Source organism: Solenopsis invicta, chromosome 14 (assembly GCF_016802725.1).
Source record: "Solenopsis invicta isolate M01_SB chromosome 14, UNIL_Sinv_3.0, whole genome shotgun sequence".
Lineage (NCBI taxonomy): Eukaryota > Metazoa > Arthropoda > Insecta > Hymenoptera > Formicidae > Solenopsis > Solenopsis invicta.
The window spans coordinates 15,750,728-15,765,789 of record NC_052677.1 but is presented as its reverse complement, the minus strand read 5'-3'; the positions used below and the strand labels follow the sequence as shown (position 1 = coordinate 15,765,789).

The following is a 15,062-nucleotide window of genomic DNA, read 5'->3' as shown; positions in this document are numbered from 1 at the left end:
TATTTGTACATGTATTGATTTTATCACTGATTTTGTTTATTAATCTTTTTGGAAATAAAATTCAATTGATAAAATGCGAAATAAAAAGACTACGAATATCAATGAGAAATGAAGAATTAATTCCAATGCGGATAATGACATATCGTTTGGTCACGGATGCCCGCGGGACGTCGTCGGCCGAACGGTCGGTATCGATTCGAGTCGTTTTAAACTCGAGTTCGAAGTATTTCACAAAGATCTATCGAGTGTGACGAATCTCGTTGGCAAACTCGATACCCACCGCCGTCGATGCGGTTGTGGCTGATTGAGAAGTCAGGGAAAGACGCAGGCATGCGTGTATGCGTGCATGAATGTGCGTGCCCACGCACGAGGGTGTGCAGCGATGTATCGAGGTGTAGAGGAAAAAATTGGATCGGTCACGGACACGTGGTGCGACGTGGTCTCTCTCTCTCTCTCTCTCTCTCGTTTTCTCTCCTATTCGAGACGAAAAAGGAGCCGATCCGGGCGATGAGGAGACGAAGAAGGAGAAGTGAGGCGAGAGAGGAGGAAAGGGTCCACCTCCTAAATCTCCCTGCGGTTCCTCGGATAGCCCCCGCGCGTTAGGGATGCTGAGTCATACACCCTCGACACAACGGCACCGCATAACGGATACATGGCGTGTCACCCCGAATATTATTTGAGCCGCCTGACAGCGCAATCTGTGAATGCGCGATATTGTCTGACTCGCGTCGCGATGGCATGCGGTACCTACTACTCCACTAGAAACGTCACCGGGAGCTACTATCTTTGGACATGTAGATTGTATAGTCAGCGTAAGAGGTGTAGTCGTGTTTGAAAGCGAGTTCGGTAAAGAATCATGATTTTGAGTCCAAATCGAGAAGAAAGAGAGAGAAGAAAAATTATTTCTTCATATATTCCGGGTAGCAAGTTTACTGAGAAAACTTGATTATGACAATTACAAAAGTAATTGTTTTTTATATTGCAACACATTCTCTTCTTATTTAACGAAGATCGTACAAAGTAGTGGATAAAAAGTCAACATATGATTTACGGCAAAAAGACAAACGGCAGATAGAGTTCAACAGTTTTAATACTTTAATTTAATGCGGAAAATGACTCTCTTCGAATTAGCGTAATGCGATCGGGCGAAATAATAATTCGTGACTAAGCCGATTTACTGATTTGCATAATATTCGTAGAGACGAGTGATAGACCTTAAATTCTAAAAGGAGTTACGATACCCCATCACTTTCAATCAGGACATAAAAATTAATATCGATTAAGAGTATTGATTAAACGATTAAGTAATATTTTTAATTCTGATAAGAAGCAGAGCTTGCCATTGTTATAAATATACATTCTTATATTTTTCATTATCGCCTTTAATCTAAATAATATTAAAAAATAATCGTTCAATAGTTGTGCTATCATTGCATATATTTACATTACTATTTATATTATTAATTTATTGTAATATTACATACGACGTAGCATTACTAATAGCATTAGTATTTTCCTCGGTTCTTTGAACAGCCGCCAGCTAAATAACAAAATGTCTGAAAACACTTTTCGCGACTTCATCGTGATTGCAACGCAGATGCTCGCTAACGGCGGAGAGTTAATACCCATCGCGTGACAACTTAGCACTTTCATCCGATATTTATTACAACCTTCCGGGTACGAACAAGCGTTTAAGGATTAATCTACCGCATGTCGCGAATCGTCGTGTGCGTCGAGCGTATAAAGGAAGATAAAAGAAGTTGCGCGCTGGCAGAAGAACGGTCCAAAGAAGAACGCGCTCGGCACACGCGCGCGAGCCTACCATCGCGAAAGAAATTAGCGTGGATTTATGCGAGGAGGGGTCACGCGGAAGGGAGGGTATCGTCAAAAACCACGTTGGCGAGGCCAACGGCGTCGTCGAGTAAATAAGGACGTAAATCGGCGAGAGGGCCGTAAATTCCAGGCGCATTTGTTCCTAATTTAAAGAGTCCCCGGGCCAGGACCGACACCGTTTCTCGCCGGAGGGCGTAGAAGGGGGCAGAGAACCGCAACGGAGGGTTCTCTTCGGTTTTGCGGTGATTCTCTTTAGCGAGTGCCCGCTCCGGTAAAAAAGAACGAGGCGACCGACGCAAGCGCGCGCGCGCGCGCTCTGGCGCGATTAATCTCCCGCTCGAGCACGCTCCAAAAGCTGCTCTCTCGACCTTGCGACTTGCACGAGGATCTAAATTTGATCGTGCGCGCTAATGAGCGTGGGCCGACAATTCATTGACGAGGCGGAAAAAAGTATCGCACGTCGTAACGCGTTTGCTATAGCGACTGCAATTGCTGAGAGCGTGTAAGTGCGTGAGTGAGATCACTTGACTTTAACACTCTGTACTCCATTCGTAGTTCGATTACACAGTGCGATGTGTAAGAATGACGTGAGCCTTTTTCAGCTCCGTTTGAATTACACAGTCGTATCCGAAACAAAAATATACCTTCTAAAAATAGACTCGTCTCATACTTGAGAAAAATCCTTTGTCGTACTTTACTTGGATAGCGTGTACGTTACCACAGCGAAAACTATCCCCTTTGTAAATTAGCTCCGAAGATACGTGTTCTCTTTTTGCGAATTTTTATAAATGCATACAAAATAGTTTTTTTTTCTTGTTTTAGAAAGACATGTGAGATTTCAATTATGCCTTAAAACTACAAATTTCACTTAAATACGTCATGTCGCAATTTGTACCATGAATGAATGAATTATTTTTAATGAAACGCAATTTAATATAGCATTTATTTATGTATTGTAAAGCACACAATGTTTAACAGGGAATCAATTTAAAAAAGTTGATACAATACATTTGATTCAAAGTTTCAGAGTACAAATTCTTCATCGGTGATTTTGACGTGAAATGCCAACGTCATATGTCGATATTCTCGAAATAGGTACCGCGCAGTCCTGGTGGGCAATACGTAGTAAGGGATTCCAATGCGTCCGCTATTTTTACGGCGTGACGACGCGATAGCGGGCGCGTCACAACGTGAAAGAAGAAGTTAGTCCCGCACGCGGACAGACCGTTACGGGACGTGCGCGGTCTCTCCTCCCGCATATTTAGCACCCTCCCCATGTCAAAAACGAGGCCATAAAACACGCTTGTGCGTAAATAAAACGCGGTCGCTTCGCCGTCTGTTGCGGCAAAACTAGGCAATAGGCAGCTACGGAGAAACGACTCGTATTCTCTTTGACACCCCCTGCTTCTTTCCTCATACTCCCTCCACCCTCGTCCCGGTTGTGTACAAGAAATATGAGACTTGTCTGAGAATTCTCTGTGTCAGTGTTGAGCTTGACGTATCTTCAAAGGGGACCCTCCCCCTCTTGAATTATTATAAATTATATATTGAAAACTATTTAATTTTAATAAATTAATTCAATTGAATATCAATTTTTACTCAATATTTTATAATTAATTTTGAATTAATATAGATACATTCCATTTCTTTTAAAAATTGGTACAAAAGAATTCATTTAAGCCTGCATTTATAATCGCATTTTTACTGTGAGAGACTAAAAATTGAAATCAGTTTTTAATTATAACACTATTCAATAAATTGGATTCGTGAGAATAAGTTTAATATTTTTACGAACTCATATTTATAGCTGCTACAGAGTTCAGTTAAACTCGTAAGGAACTGTATTTACACAATCATTTTATTTAAATCTCCACTCTGGATACTTTCTAATTGACTGTTTTTGAGAGACAAGACTCAAATAATTATTTTATACACGAAAATAATACTTTTTGCAAATTTGAGAGATGATCACTTTACATGATGAGCTTTGCGTTTAAAATTCAACGCGATCCATCACCACCGGCTGTTTTTTTTATTTTAACTCAGATCAACCCCGTGCGAAAAGGGGTTCTTTGTTTCCATCGTTCCCGATATCACACTCGAACGGATTCGCGACGCGTTGCTCGCGGATGTGCGCGTGGGAGGGTTAAGCGACGACGCGTGGACGCAGTTTTGTTTCAGCCGGGACGGTCCAAAACGCGCGTAGAGAGAGGGGTTAGATTGGCAAAAGGACCACGGAAAACCCGGCCGGGGTTTGCCATCGCGGTGCTATCCACGACGACGTCGATAAGGCGTCTGCATTGTCCGGCGGTCACGTGTTCCAACCGTGCCCTAACTTTGCCACCCCTCGCGGGACACCAGGCCATCCCGCTTCGCTGTTTATATTAAACTCCGGGGTTAATACCGTGGCTTACTCTAATGCCGGGGCAACCCTTTGCCCTGCGATACGCCGATAAGGAATATGCATGCGAACACGGGAGGATCCTCTCTCTTGCCGATGGCACTCTGAATACGCTGTTTACAACACGAGCAACAACAATATGCATATTATTCGCGCACTAAAAAAAAACCACGCGTTAAAAAACCGAAAATCAACTGGATGGCGCTTCATGTGTTACAATAGGATTGTAAATGCATATTGAGAGTGTTATAAGATGACATTTATATAAAAAAAAATTCTATAAACGATTTGTAGCAGAAAGTTTTTTAAATATATAAAGGCTTATAGATGAAACTGTAGAGACATGCAGACAGTATGAGAATACTTTAAGAAAGAAAAGAATTTTCAGCTTGAAAATTTTCTGAATGACACACAATTAAATTATAAAAGCTAATAAATGTCATAATGTCAAAATATTTGTGAGATGTAGCATTTTGGAATGATATGTATAATAGCCCGATATAAATTTCAATACTTTACGCGATACAACAAGCATAACTTTTTCTATATATTCCAGAAAGTCGAATATTATTTAGAAATACATTTGTTTCAAAAGATTTGTATTTTTATTATGCCTTGTACATTGATTTCTTTATTTTTCGAACAGTTGCGGTAGAAGGCGACACACTTTTATTGCGATAATGATCCCATTTATGACTTGTGCAAAGCATTATCTTATAACCATAATGAGCCTTGAAATTTTCCGCGCGTCATTAATGTGTTGCGATATCTATAGCTAACATTTATACCGGCACAATTTGTTACGCTCTATTTCATTTAGTATTCAGTTAATTGAGTATATTCTTTAAGATCGATTATATAATTTTAACTTGTCAATGTTTCTGTGTATATACGTAGCGTGTAAAATTTACTATACATATATACAATACGCATATATATATACACACAAATATTTTTAATGTCATATACTTGAAGTATACGTAGTAACTCTATTGATAAATTTTCTAATGTAATATATTTGAAATATAATAGACCCACCGAGTCAGTTTATTAGTTCAAGCAATAAATAATATTATTTTATATTGCTTTTATTTTTTGGTTAAGAGGAAATCGAAATAATATGCAAAGTGTATACTACGTGAGCTAGGGATGACGTATGGCTCCGTGTGAAAACAATTTATTAATAATCTGATTATTAGCAATGGTAATTTTAATATATGACGCATGATGACACTTCGATTGCTCAAGTTATTTAATGAATACAAACAGAAATACAATCACTAATTGCATAATAATTAATTCTTGATTAACATGATAAATAACAGTGTGTATTTCAATACATTTCAATGTTGATTGAAAAAAATATCAAGATAAAATCTACTTATCTGAGACAATAAAAAAAGAAGGGTAAAGACATCGTTGTAACTCTTTCAACTCGAAGACAAACCCAACGATTTAATCTCTCGCGGTCGTTGACGGGTTAATCGATCACACAAACCGCGACGCGAGGGTGTTCCCTAATTTACGTCCGAGTCTCCGTCGCGGAAGATCGCGACGACGACGCATCGGAGCGAGCGCGAGCGTGATTCGAGCAACGTCGGCCGGCGCGGCGCGGCGCGATGCGCGGATGAAGAGGGCAGATAATAAAATGAAAATGGGTAACGCTTAAAGTCAAGAGTTCGGGGGTGGCGAGAACCCCCGACCCAGCGCGCGGCGTAACAATGCGAGATAGAGGGCCCACCACCGGCCGTGGGATAGGAGAAAGGGTCGCGGACTCGGGTTCACAGATAACAACATCCCTCCGCGACTCCTCCGCATCCCGCTGCGACCGCCGACCGTCTCTCTACCCCTTCTATATCTTCTGCTCTCGCTCTCTCGGCTTGTATGTGTGTATGTATGGGCGTAACGCGGGAGTCGTCACCCTCTCGAAACACAGCCGGGTAGTTTGCGGCGCGATGTGTCGCGCAGTGGCGTCGGCATTTGCATTGTTTTTTTCCAAACCGCGAAAGAAAACGCGAGATTCGCGAGGAAATTATTCCTCGCTTACGGGGAGCTCGTTATGGAGCTTGCAACTTTATGACAGGCGCACATTATATTTTTCGTTTCGTTCGTTTTTTTCTTTTTTTTTCTTCTTTTTTTTTAGAGAGCGAAAGCCACGCCACTTTGCTCATGTTAATTAACCTTTGCGATATGTTTCCAGTTGTTCAGAGATATTTTAAAAAAAATTCTATCTCGCGATATCACCACAAGGTGAGCCAGAAAGGAATCCTTCACTTATCTGAACAACAGTATTTGTGTTAATTACAGTTCTCCAATTAACGATATCAAGAAGAATATTTGCCAGAGAATGTGAAAAAGGTATGACGTCGAGAAGCTTCACGGCTTCACGCATATCCAGTTACGCGAAATGCCGTCGTTATTTTCGCTGTTTCCGCCGTCGCGTCTTCGCGAGCCGTTACTGTATCTCGGAAACGGAATCGTGATTACTTGATTGACGAACGTCTGACAAGCTCGGGCTTCGGTCGCTTAGATTCGTTCCGTGATAGACGCTGATCAGCCGGTGACGCGGTTTGACCGATCGAAGCGATTTCTATCCCGTATCCTGCATCCCGCGTCCCATTCCCCTCTTCATCTCTCGCAGCCTCCACGGGCGGGCGCTCTTTCCTGCTCGCGCTCGACATTTCGAGTGCACGATTGTTTCGTCACGTCGATAAATTATCCGAGGTTAACAGGTGAGTACGACGGACAGACGGCGATAATAACGACAATGATAAACGCGTCAATAATACGCCGACCTATTCGGCAACGCGGTTATGAACAATATTGATGATGGACCGATGTAACCGTTGCGACGAATCGCGGCGTGGCACGATGTGTTCGATTGCAAATTCGGGACGCGAAGTGCACATCCCGTTCACGGATCACCTTCCGGCATTAATTGACACGTTTCGAATAAAATAGTGTTTCTGCGTAACCTACAATTTGTATTTGAAAAGCAGAATGTGCATGCGTAGAAAGTTGTTTCGTCTCAGCGTGAATGTTAATAATAACTAATAAATTAATTTTTAGTGATAAAATTTTTATATTTTTATATATAATAATTGTAAATATATAGGTTTTTTTAAATATTAAATAATAATTACAAATAATAAAAAAATGTGAAAAAGATTAACAATAATGTAATCCATCTTTTCAAAATTTTAAAATGATCTCGAATCTGTTTTAAGTCTTATAATATTTAGCGATTAAGGTAATAAAGAATAATTTTCAATTTCTGCCGAGAATACATTTGCAATAAACTCGAAATACATTGTCGATTGACAGAGGAATGCGGCAAAGGATCGCGAGAGAAGAAGAGTACAATGAACCGAGATATTTGCGTGATGAAATTAAGGTGTAATTACTATTGACAGTCCTTGTCAATGGCGGCTGACAGGTGTGGGTGTGTACCAATCGTTACGTCAGTCTGGTATCTAGGCTCGAATAGAGGGTGCCTTGTCCAAATGTACCGAGTCATCGGCGGCGGCATAGGAAATGGAGAAAAAAAAAGACCGCGCGATCTCGCGCAGTGCCTACATTAATGATGTGGCAGTATTTTATTAAACATACCGGCACGCGGTACTCGAGAGCCTCACAGTTACAGCGGTTCGCATTCATCTCGCTCGATTTCTCAAAGTTCCTTAGCTCACACCTATTTCCCGATCTATATCAATTTATTTCAGTTTTATACATTTATTTAAAAAAATATTTTATATTAAAATATATTTATTCAGAACATCAGAGCAAAAGCAATATCTTGACAACATTTTGTGGTAAATCAGACATGATTTGCGAATATAATAATTTGTTAGCCCTAAAGTGCTCAGAAGAAAATTCAAAATTATTTTTTCGAGAAGCAGAGGGCGAATGGAAGATCGGAGGATTTTAATTTTCTTTCTTTCTTTAACCTAATTTTTATATAACATTTAATATCAATCGAAAGGCCAATGTAATTTACACGAATCCTCCTAAGAATTTTCACGTATTTCAACTGTAAGTATAAGAATCTCAAGCTCCGGATTAAATAAATATCAATACCGAAAGTACACTCGTTCATTAACAATTATCTCTCCATGCAATTGTCCAACCCTTCTTCCCGCTCATTAGCGTCAATGAGATGTATAATACATTCAGCGTCGAACACACGCGGTAAAAAGTCTACACGTAGGTAGCCGGAAGTGGTCGGGGCGCCGCAGAGATACCGCGAGATCTCCCTCTTTTTCTCTCTCTCTCTCTTTCTCGCGGCGGCCGACGTCAGTTGCCCTTCGTTGGGCTTACGTTCTTAATTAGATCGTTAAATACCGGTGGCATCCGCGCGCGCAGAAACGCAACGGCGACGTACCAGCAACACGCCCGTCCGCTCGTCAGAGGCTCGCTCGCGCGATGGTTGCTGGCTGTTGGGCAAGGCAGAGGTAGAGGGAATTGCATTGCATGCCGCATAATCGTGGGAGTGTTTCCCATCAAGATACACGTAGGTACCGCACACTCGCTCCGCGCGGGGCTCCGGTAATACCCTCTCTCGCATAAATATATCCGCGCCGCGCGCATTTACATGCCCGCTTCTACGGGGTGGCTCGGCGCGTCGCGGCTCGCCGAGATAACGCGGTCGATCTTATCCTAGGTAGCGGAGCTTGAATTTGGAGCAAATCGGACCGTCCTAATCTTGAGCGAACGGCCGATAACGATCCTCGCGTTTTTCTTCGCAACGAGACTTCTCTCGCGAGCTAAGGGCGCCGAGAGAGTCGAGAGAACAATGAAGCGTGCGCCGTGAATTTTCACCCGATGAAATCAGCAGAAAAGTATGTAATTTCGTCTAGAACTCTATTTATCACAATTAATTAAAATTACACGTCTTGTAGAGGGGAACGAAAAAATGAATTAGGAGGCTTCTCAGGTTGAAAAATATCAGCATCGGGCCTTTCTTGACGCCCGATTTTGCAACGCGACACGAAATAGCCGTCTCGAAATTGATCGCGAGATTCCCGGGAAACGTTGCTGACCGCGGGATAAATGGCAGCGCCGGTTGTTCTTGCAATTAAAGGTCTCTGTAACTAAGAGAGAGCTATCGTGGCGCGGGCGAGCTCCTTTTCCCGTATAATTACGGCCGATGTATCGACGTCGGGGGAACGTAATGATCTCGGGCGACGATTATTCAAGCGGCGGCGGCGGCGGCGGCGGCGGCGCGCTTGAACGTTTTGGACCACCGGGTATGCAATATCTCGTGCATACACAACACCGGAGAAAGCTGAGAGGCGGCCCGATCTTAGCGAGCTAAACGTACTTTATGCACCGTGCCCTCGTTCCGCCGTTTTATCCGAACAATTAGACACGTGGTCCGACGCGGCCACGGAGTGTACGAAAAAAAGTCGCAACCCTCTATCTCGCGGGAGGAGAGGAGTTCCCGCTGTAGGAGGAAGAGAGAGAAAGGAAGCAGAAAGAAATTTATCCGCGCTCGCCGGACACGCTAATTTCACGTCAATTATACGCGACACGTAATGTACCGTAATCGCGCGGAGTCTTCCCGAAGTAACGCTAAACACATGTATTGAAACACGATAGGTATTAGGATGTAAAAAGAAATGATTCAGCTACCAATGTCGTTATCAGATTATTGGACGCAACTTTTATTATGATGAAATTGGCTTGATAAATAAATATTTTAACTCAGCTTAAAAAGCTGGAAAGCGGTTTCTCGTTTTTTTTCTCTTATTTTTTAGTAAATAAAAAAAATAGTCTGAGTGGTCGTGAAAGTTATAAGGATAATAAAGTAATAAATAAAAATATGTTAACGAAGACTCTGCTACAGAATTATATCCGATTTTATTGTAATTATTAAAGATTAATCATTTGGTTCTCGTAATACAAGTTCTTGGATGTGAATTGCAATAAAATCAATTCAATTATCAGACAGCGGAAAGTTGCAAGATGATTCGAACATAAGACTCGGCACAAGATGTTATGACGTACGTTTTGTGATAATAGCAATTTGCATGTCAGACCGGTTGAGATAATCGTTATCGCGACACTAGATGTTTCTCACGATCATGTTGACTATCAATCGCTAATCATCAAACGCTCCTCCTACTTATATGGAGCGAACGTAGCAAAAGTTTGAGCGGCAAGCTACTCATTATCTCGTAATGCAATCTCAAAACAGCATACCAGCCTCGGTGCAATTAATAATGCATTTCGCATTCGTTACTTTTGCTAAAGTGACACACCTCGATTAGCGTAATAACGCGTTACGGTACGTGCGAACATTCTGCTTTTCATTTCGAACGAATTCATTCACGACCGCGAGTTATAAACCGTTTCCACGCTTTTGTCTTCCATTATGTTAAATTGAACGAGATGATGCGTCCTGGCCCATTTGCTTTTTAACCTTTACATTAATGGTCCTTTAACCGCTTAATTGTAATGAGTAATAAGCTTATATCAAGCCGGCATTATATTAATATGTTACCAGAAATTTATTAACTTATTAAGTACTTATATATTTTTCCGACTCGTGTTTACGTTACCAAATTAAAAGTAAATGTAAAATCTTTTCAAAACAAATTTTGTGACATGTTCAAATATTCATACTTGTAAAGAAATAAAAATTTGCCATCACGTTAAAAATTATAAATAATAAAAGATAGTTCTTTAAAAATATGGATAAAATATTATTCGTTTTAAATAATAAATTATCGAAAATGGATTACTTTTCTAAAATGATAAATGAAACTTTTAATATTATAAACAATTAATAAAATGTTAATATTAAGTCAACTTACACTCTTAAAAATTTTTACTTAAAATTTATCAATCATAAATTATTAAATGAGATTAATCAAACTTTTACATTCATATTCTGCAATTTTTTGCACTATTTTTTTAATATACTCGGATAAACTTCAAAACAGTTAAAGAAAACTTTCCCGGTCTATTCATCATAAGCTCACATAAAAATATAATTACATTTAAAACAGATTGCATATAAGCTGAGCACGTTTAAGCATTAAACGTTGGGTTGTAAGGGAGAAAAGGGAAGAAAGGCTCACCCATAATAGCAAGAATACGCGAGGAAGAAAAGAGAGGACCAGAGGTCCGGCGATCGCGTCCAGGCGCAGAAAGAGTAGAAAAAGTCGAGCGGGGCAAAAAGGAGGAGGTAGAGGTGGTTCCTCGAGAATGGGGACATTAGCATAAGCTAAGCCAAGCTAAGCGTGCCCATATAGCACGGAAATAAATAGCCCCCCGTCTCGTATCTACGGCGAGATGCTTTAGCATGGACCATCGTCGTGGTCGCCGCCGCCGCCGTTCTTCTCATCGTTCTCGTCGACCCCCCCTGACTGAAACCTACCGCCCGCTCGCGAGTTGTGTGCGTGTGAACGTGCGTGCACGTATCCAACAAGAGAGCACACTGACGAGAGAGAATCACCCGGTCCGAAATCCTCTCGGTGTACGTGATGCGTGATGGTGGTGGTTCCTCCTGGAGAAAGGAGCAGATGGGCCGAGAGATAGCTCGCGCGAGCGCTCGTTCGGACAGGATACGGTTGTCATCGGATGCTGCGAAAGAGGGAGAGAGATAGAGGGAAAGGGAGGAGATAGATACCGGGACTAGAGAGATTGGCTTCGGGGAGCGAGAACGCGTTGCGACGGGAGACGGACAGAGGGAAGTGTAGAAACGCATTGTCTCAACGGCTCGATGACGATCGCGACACAACGAAGGTACGTACGTACGTACGTACGTATGTCCGCGTCCCGACGCCGCCGTCGCCGCCGCGGCGTTACACATTGTTACGTCAGTGAATTGTCGTCATCCCGTCGCCGTCGTCTCCTGGTCCCGACGGGGATCGCGCTGCTGGATGACAGTCACAGGCGTACCGGCGGCGATAATATCTCCGCCACGTCGATTAGACGGAGCCAGCGGTCAGCGAGCAACGGGCATACCTCTTCTCTGAAGAGACGTAGAGAGCGAGAGAGGGAGAGAAATAGAGGGGACCATTCCGCTTACGCTCGGAGAGTTCTTCCGGCGCACGCTCTCCTGCCACCCGGTACGTGGTACAGGAATCATGAGGCTTCGCGATCGGGGGGGGAAGAGAAAGAGCATTGTCCCTCTCGGTGCGCCGCTAGCCTCTCTAGGCCCGTCGAGGATCGCGGCTACGTGACAACGAGCGTCTTCGAGATAGCATCGTCATGACGATTATAGGCGGGACAGGCAGGCAGGCGCGCGGGTAATACGGACGAAGTATCGTTGTAACGTAGGGAATACATCGTGAAGACCCTCGGCTCGTGCTAGACGCAAAAACGTGACGCGGGACGGCTTTTTACTTCTCCCGACGCATTTTTCAAGGGAAATTCATGACGAATCTGTCATCGCACGCTCACGATGTCTTGTATGCCGTAAAATAAGTTGGTCGTTTTTTTTTCGACGAAAAGAATTACGGCTTGCCAAAGTTTGAAAAAAAAACCTCCAATGGATGACGTGACTTTTAGTGCGGAATGCGGAACCAAGACGTTTTTTTCTTTTTTCTTAAACAAAACTCGCTCCAATATTTTGAAGTACGTATTTTAAAGCGTAGTAAATTACAATTTATCACCGTATACTTTTTTCGTTAAAATATATGAGAAAAAAGTATTTAAATGGACTGTAGACTCAAATTATATATAAATAGAGTACAGAGCGGTGGAATAATAATCTCAGACTCACCGGTGGTGAAGAGGACGATGGCCTTGAGGCAGCTGTACTCCGCGGAGTCGACGTGGAGCGCCTTGAGTTTCTCCACTTGCTCCTGGAAGATCCTGATGTGATCCATGAAGGCGACCACGCGGTCCGCCGCCATCGGTGAGGCGTGAAGACCCGCCGCCGCTAGAAGCGGCGCCACGTGGAGGGGCATCGAGCACTGGCTCGCGTTCAGGACGAACAGCTCGCTCCACACTAGCCTGAGCAGGGCCACCTGGTCCGTCACCTGAAGATCCGGGAAGAACGGGATGTTCCGAGCCCACTCGACCGCCGAGAAGAGCAGCCGCGCCGCGAGTTCGCAGATATTGTCGATGCCCATGATGTTGTTGGGTTGCATGCACTGGCCGTATCTCGAGGTCGGATAGGGCTCCGCCCTCAACAGCAGGCTTATGTACGACGAGAGGTAAGAGTGTCCGTTTAGGCTGGCACACGCGACCGCGTCCCCGTTCGTCAGGGCGAACTGGCCCGGTAGACCTGGCAGCGAGGGTTGCGATGGCGGCACTCGCCCCCTCTGCACAGCTGAAAATCAACAACAAACGTGTCGTTTGATAATGTGAAGACTTGTCTTTGCCTAAAATGCTGATCTCGCTTTCACGTTACACGGTACGATCTTTCAGCAGTCTTATCCCGAAACTAGAGGTTCTACTTCTGAAAAATATCGCATGCGAAAATGATATTCCCTGCGCAAGAGATCAAGACGATCAAGTTGAGGCGATCGAGCTGGCGGAATTCGAGCATTTTAAAGTAATGCTTGTGAAAAGTTAAAAAGATGATAGATGAAAATATATCACCTATACTACGCAATTCTATTTCTTACCTCTCACTCTTTAAAAGTGCGAACTGCAAATTCCTAAATGTAATTTGCATAAATTATTTGCAATTGTTACATCTCGCTTTAATTCGTCCTAGTTTTATACGTGACCTTCATCCATCCCTTCCTTAAACTGTCTCGAGGTTTCTAGGAAAATTTCAACGTATATACGCGGGGAGTCTGATAAGCCTGTTGCGCAATGAGATTTATCTATGCAGTCACGCGTCATCGAGTTCGCGACTCCGGCATAAAGGAGAAACGGGCTCTTTCACTTTTCGGTACGCAATCCCTGGTTGAAATATTATCTGTCTAAACTGTACCTAGCTCATTTTCAAAGATACATATCCATTCACCGTAAGAATCTGTAAAATGTTTCGATGCTTCGTACGATTAAAATCAACGCGAGATAAGAATCAGATGCGCGCGTCATTTAGCGAGGACCTTGATCACGTGTAAAAGATCATCAGCGGTCGTGCTTTGAATATCCTAAGCACCAAGATCACTTTTGTTCGATCAGCGCGATCAAAAGTCTGACGAACGGGTTGCGCCGTGCATCTCTATAGCGCGAATTTCTACAGCGCCCAGGGCGATCATCCTCATCAGACAGGCGTGACGTAACGAGCGGAGGTCCTCTTCTCGGACTTTGCTCGTGCCGACCACCACCGCGTGGCTAACGGTCCGTTTCGCCGAGAGACCGTTCGAGCAATTCGTGCCTCGCAGCAGAGGTTTAGCTCGGGATACATAACGCGCTCATTTACTCGCGTACACTACTTCGCTACGTAGGCTAGCCACTTCCAAGAAGTCACCGGCGACGCGTACGGCCGCGGAGAGGCACGACACCTGTACCGGAACCCGGATGAGTCTCTCGCGGCGATACTCTCGAGTGCCTGCAAATATTGTGCAAAGGCAAATACACGCCGCGGTACGTGCCATAACGCGGCACGTTCAAGTACACGCAAATACGATCGGCCGAGAGACGCCGCCGGTGTCGGTGATTCGATCGCAGCCATACAAATTTCGCCGAAAGCTGTATACGCGGCCGTACCGGTTCATCGACCGGCCATTATTAACGTCATCATCATCATCATCATCATCATCATCATCATAATCATCATTATATCCATCATCATCGTCATATCATTGAGGTTAATGTCCGTTGCAATTCTAGACGTACTATTTCGACGGATTTAGTTACCCCGTTTTTGTCGAGACGTGCTTTAGTAAGAGAATTTGTAATTTCGCTGCATTACGGT

General features: G+C 43.3%; 1 protein-coding gene across 2 annotated transcripts in view; it reads right to left on the bottom strand.

The window, feature by feature from the left end:
- The window catches only part of LOC105207607 (COUP transcription factor 2), a 122,007-nt gene that overhangs the window by 53,018 nt on the left and 53,927 nt on the right, over nt 1-15,062 (bottom strand). For both annotated transcript variants that reach the window (XM_011177159.3, XM_011177160.3), the window contains exon 3: nt 12,966-13,517. In XM_011177159.3, the coding sequence (XP_011175461.1) occupies nt 12,966-13,517 (552 nt within the window). The remainder of the gene's footprint in view (nt 1-12,965; nt 13,518-15,062) is intronic.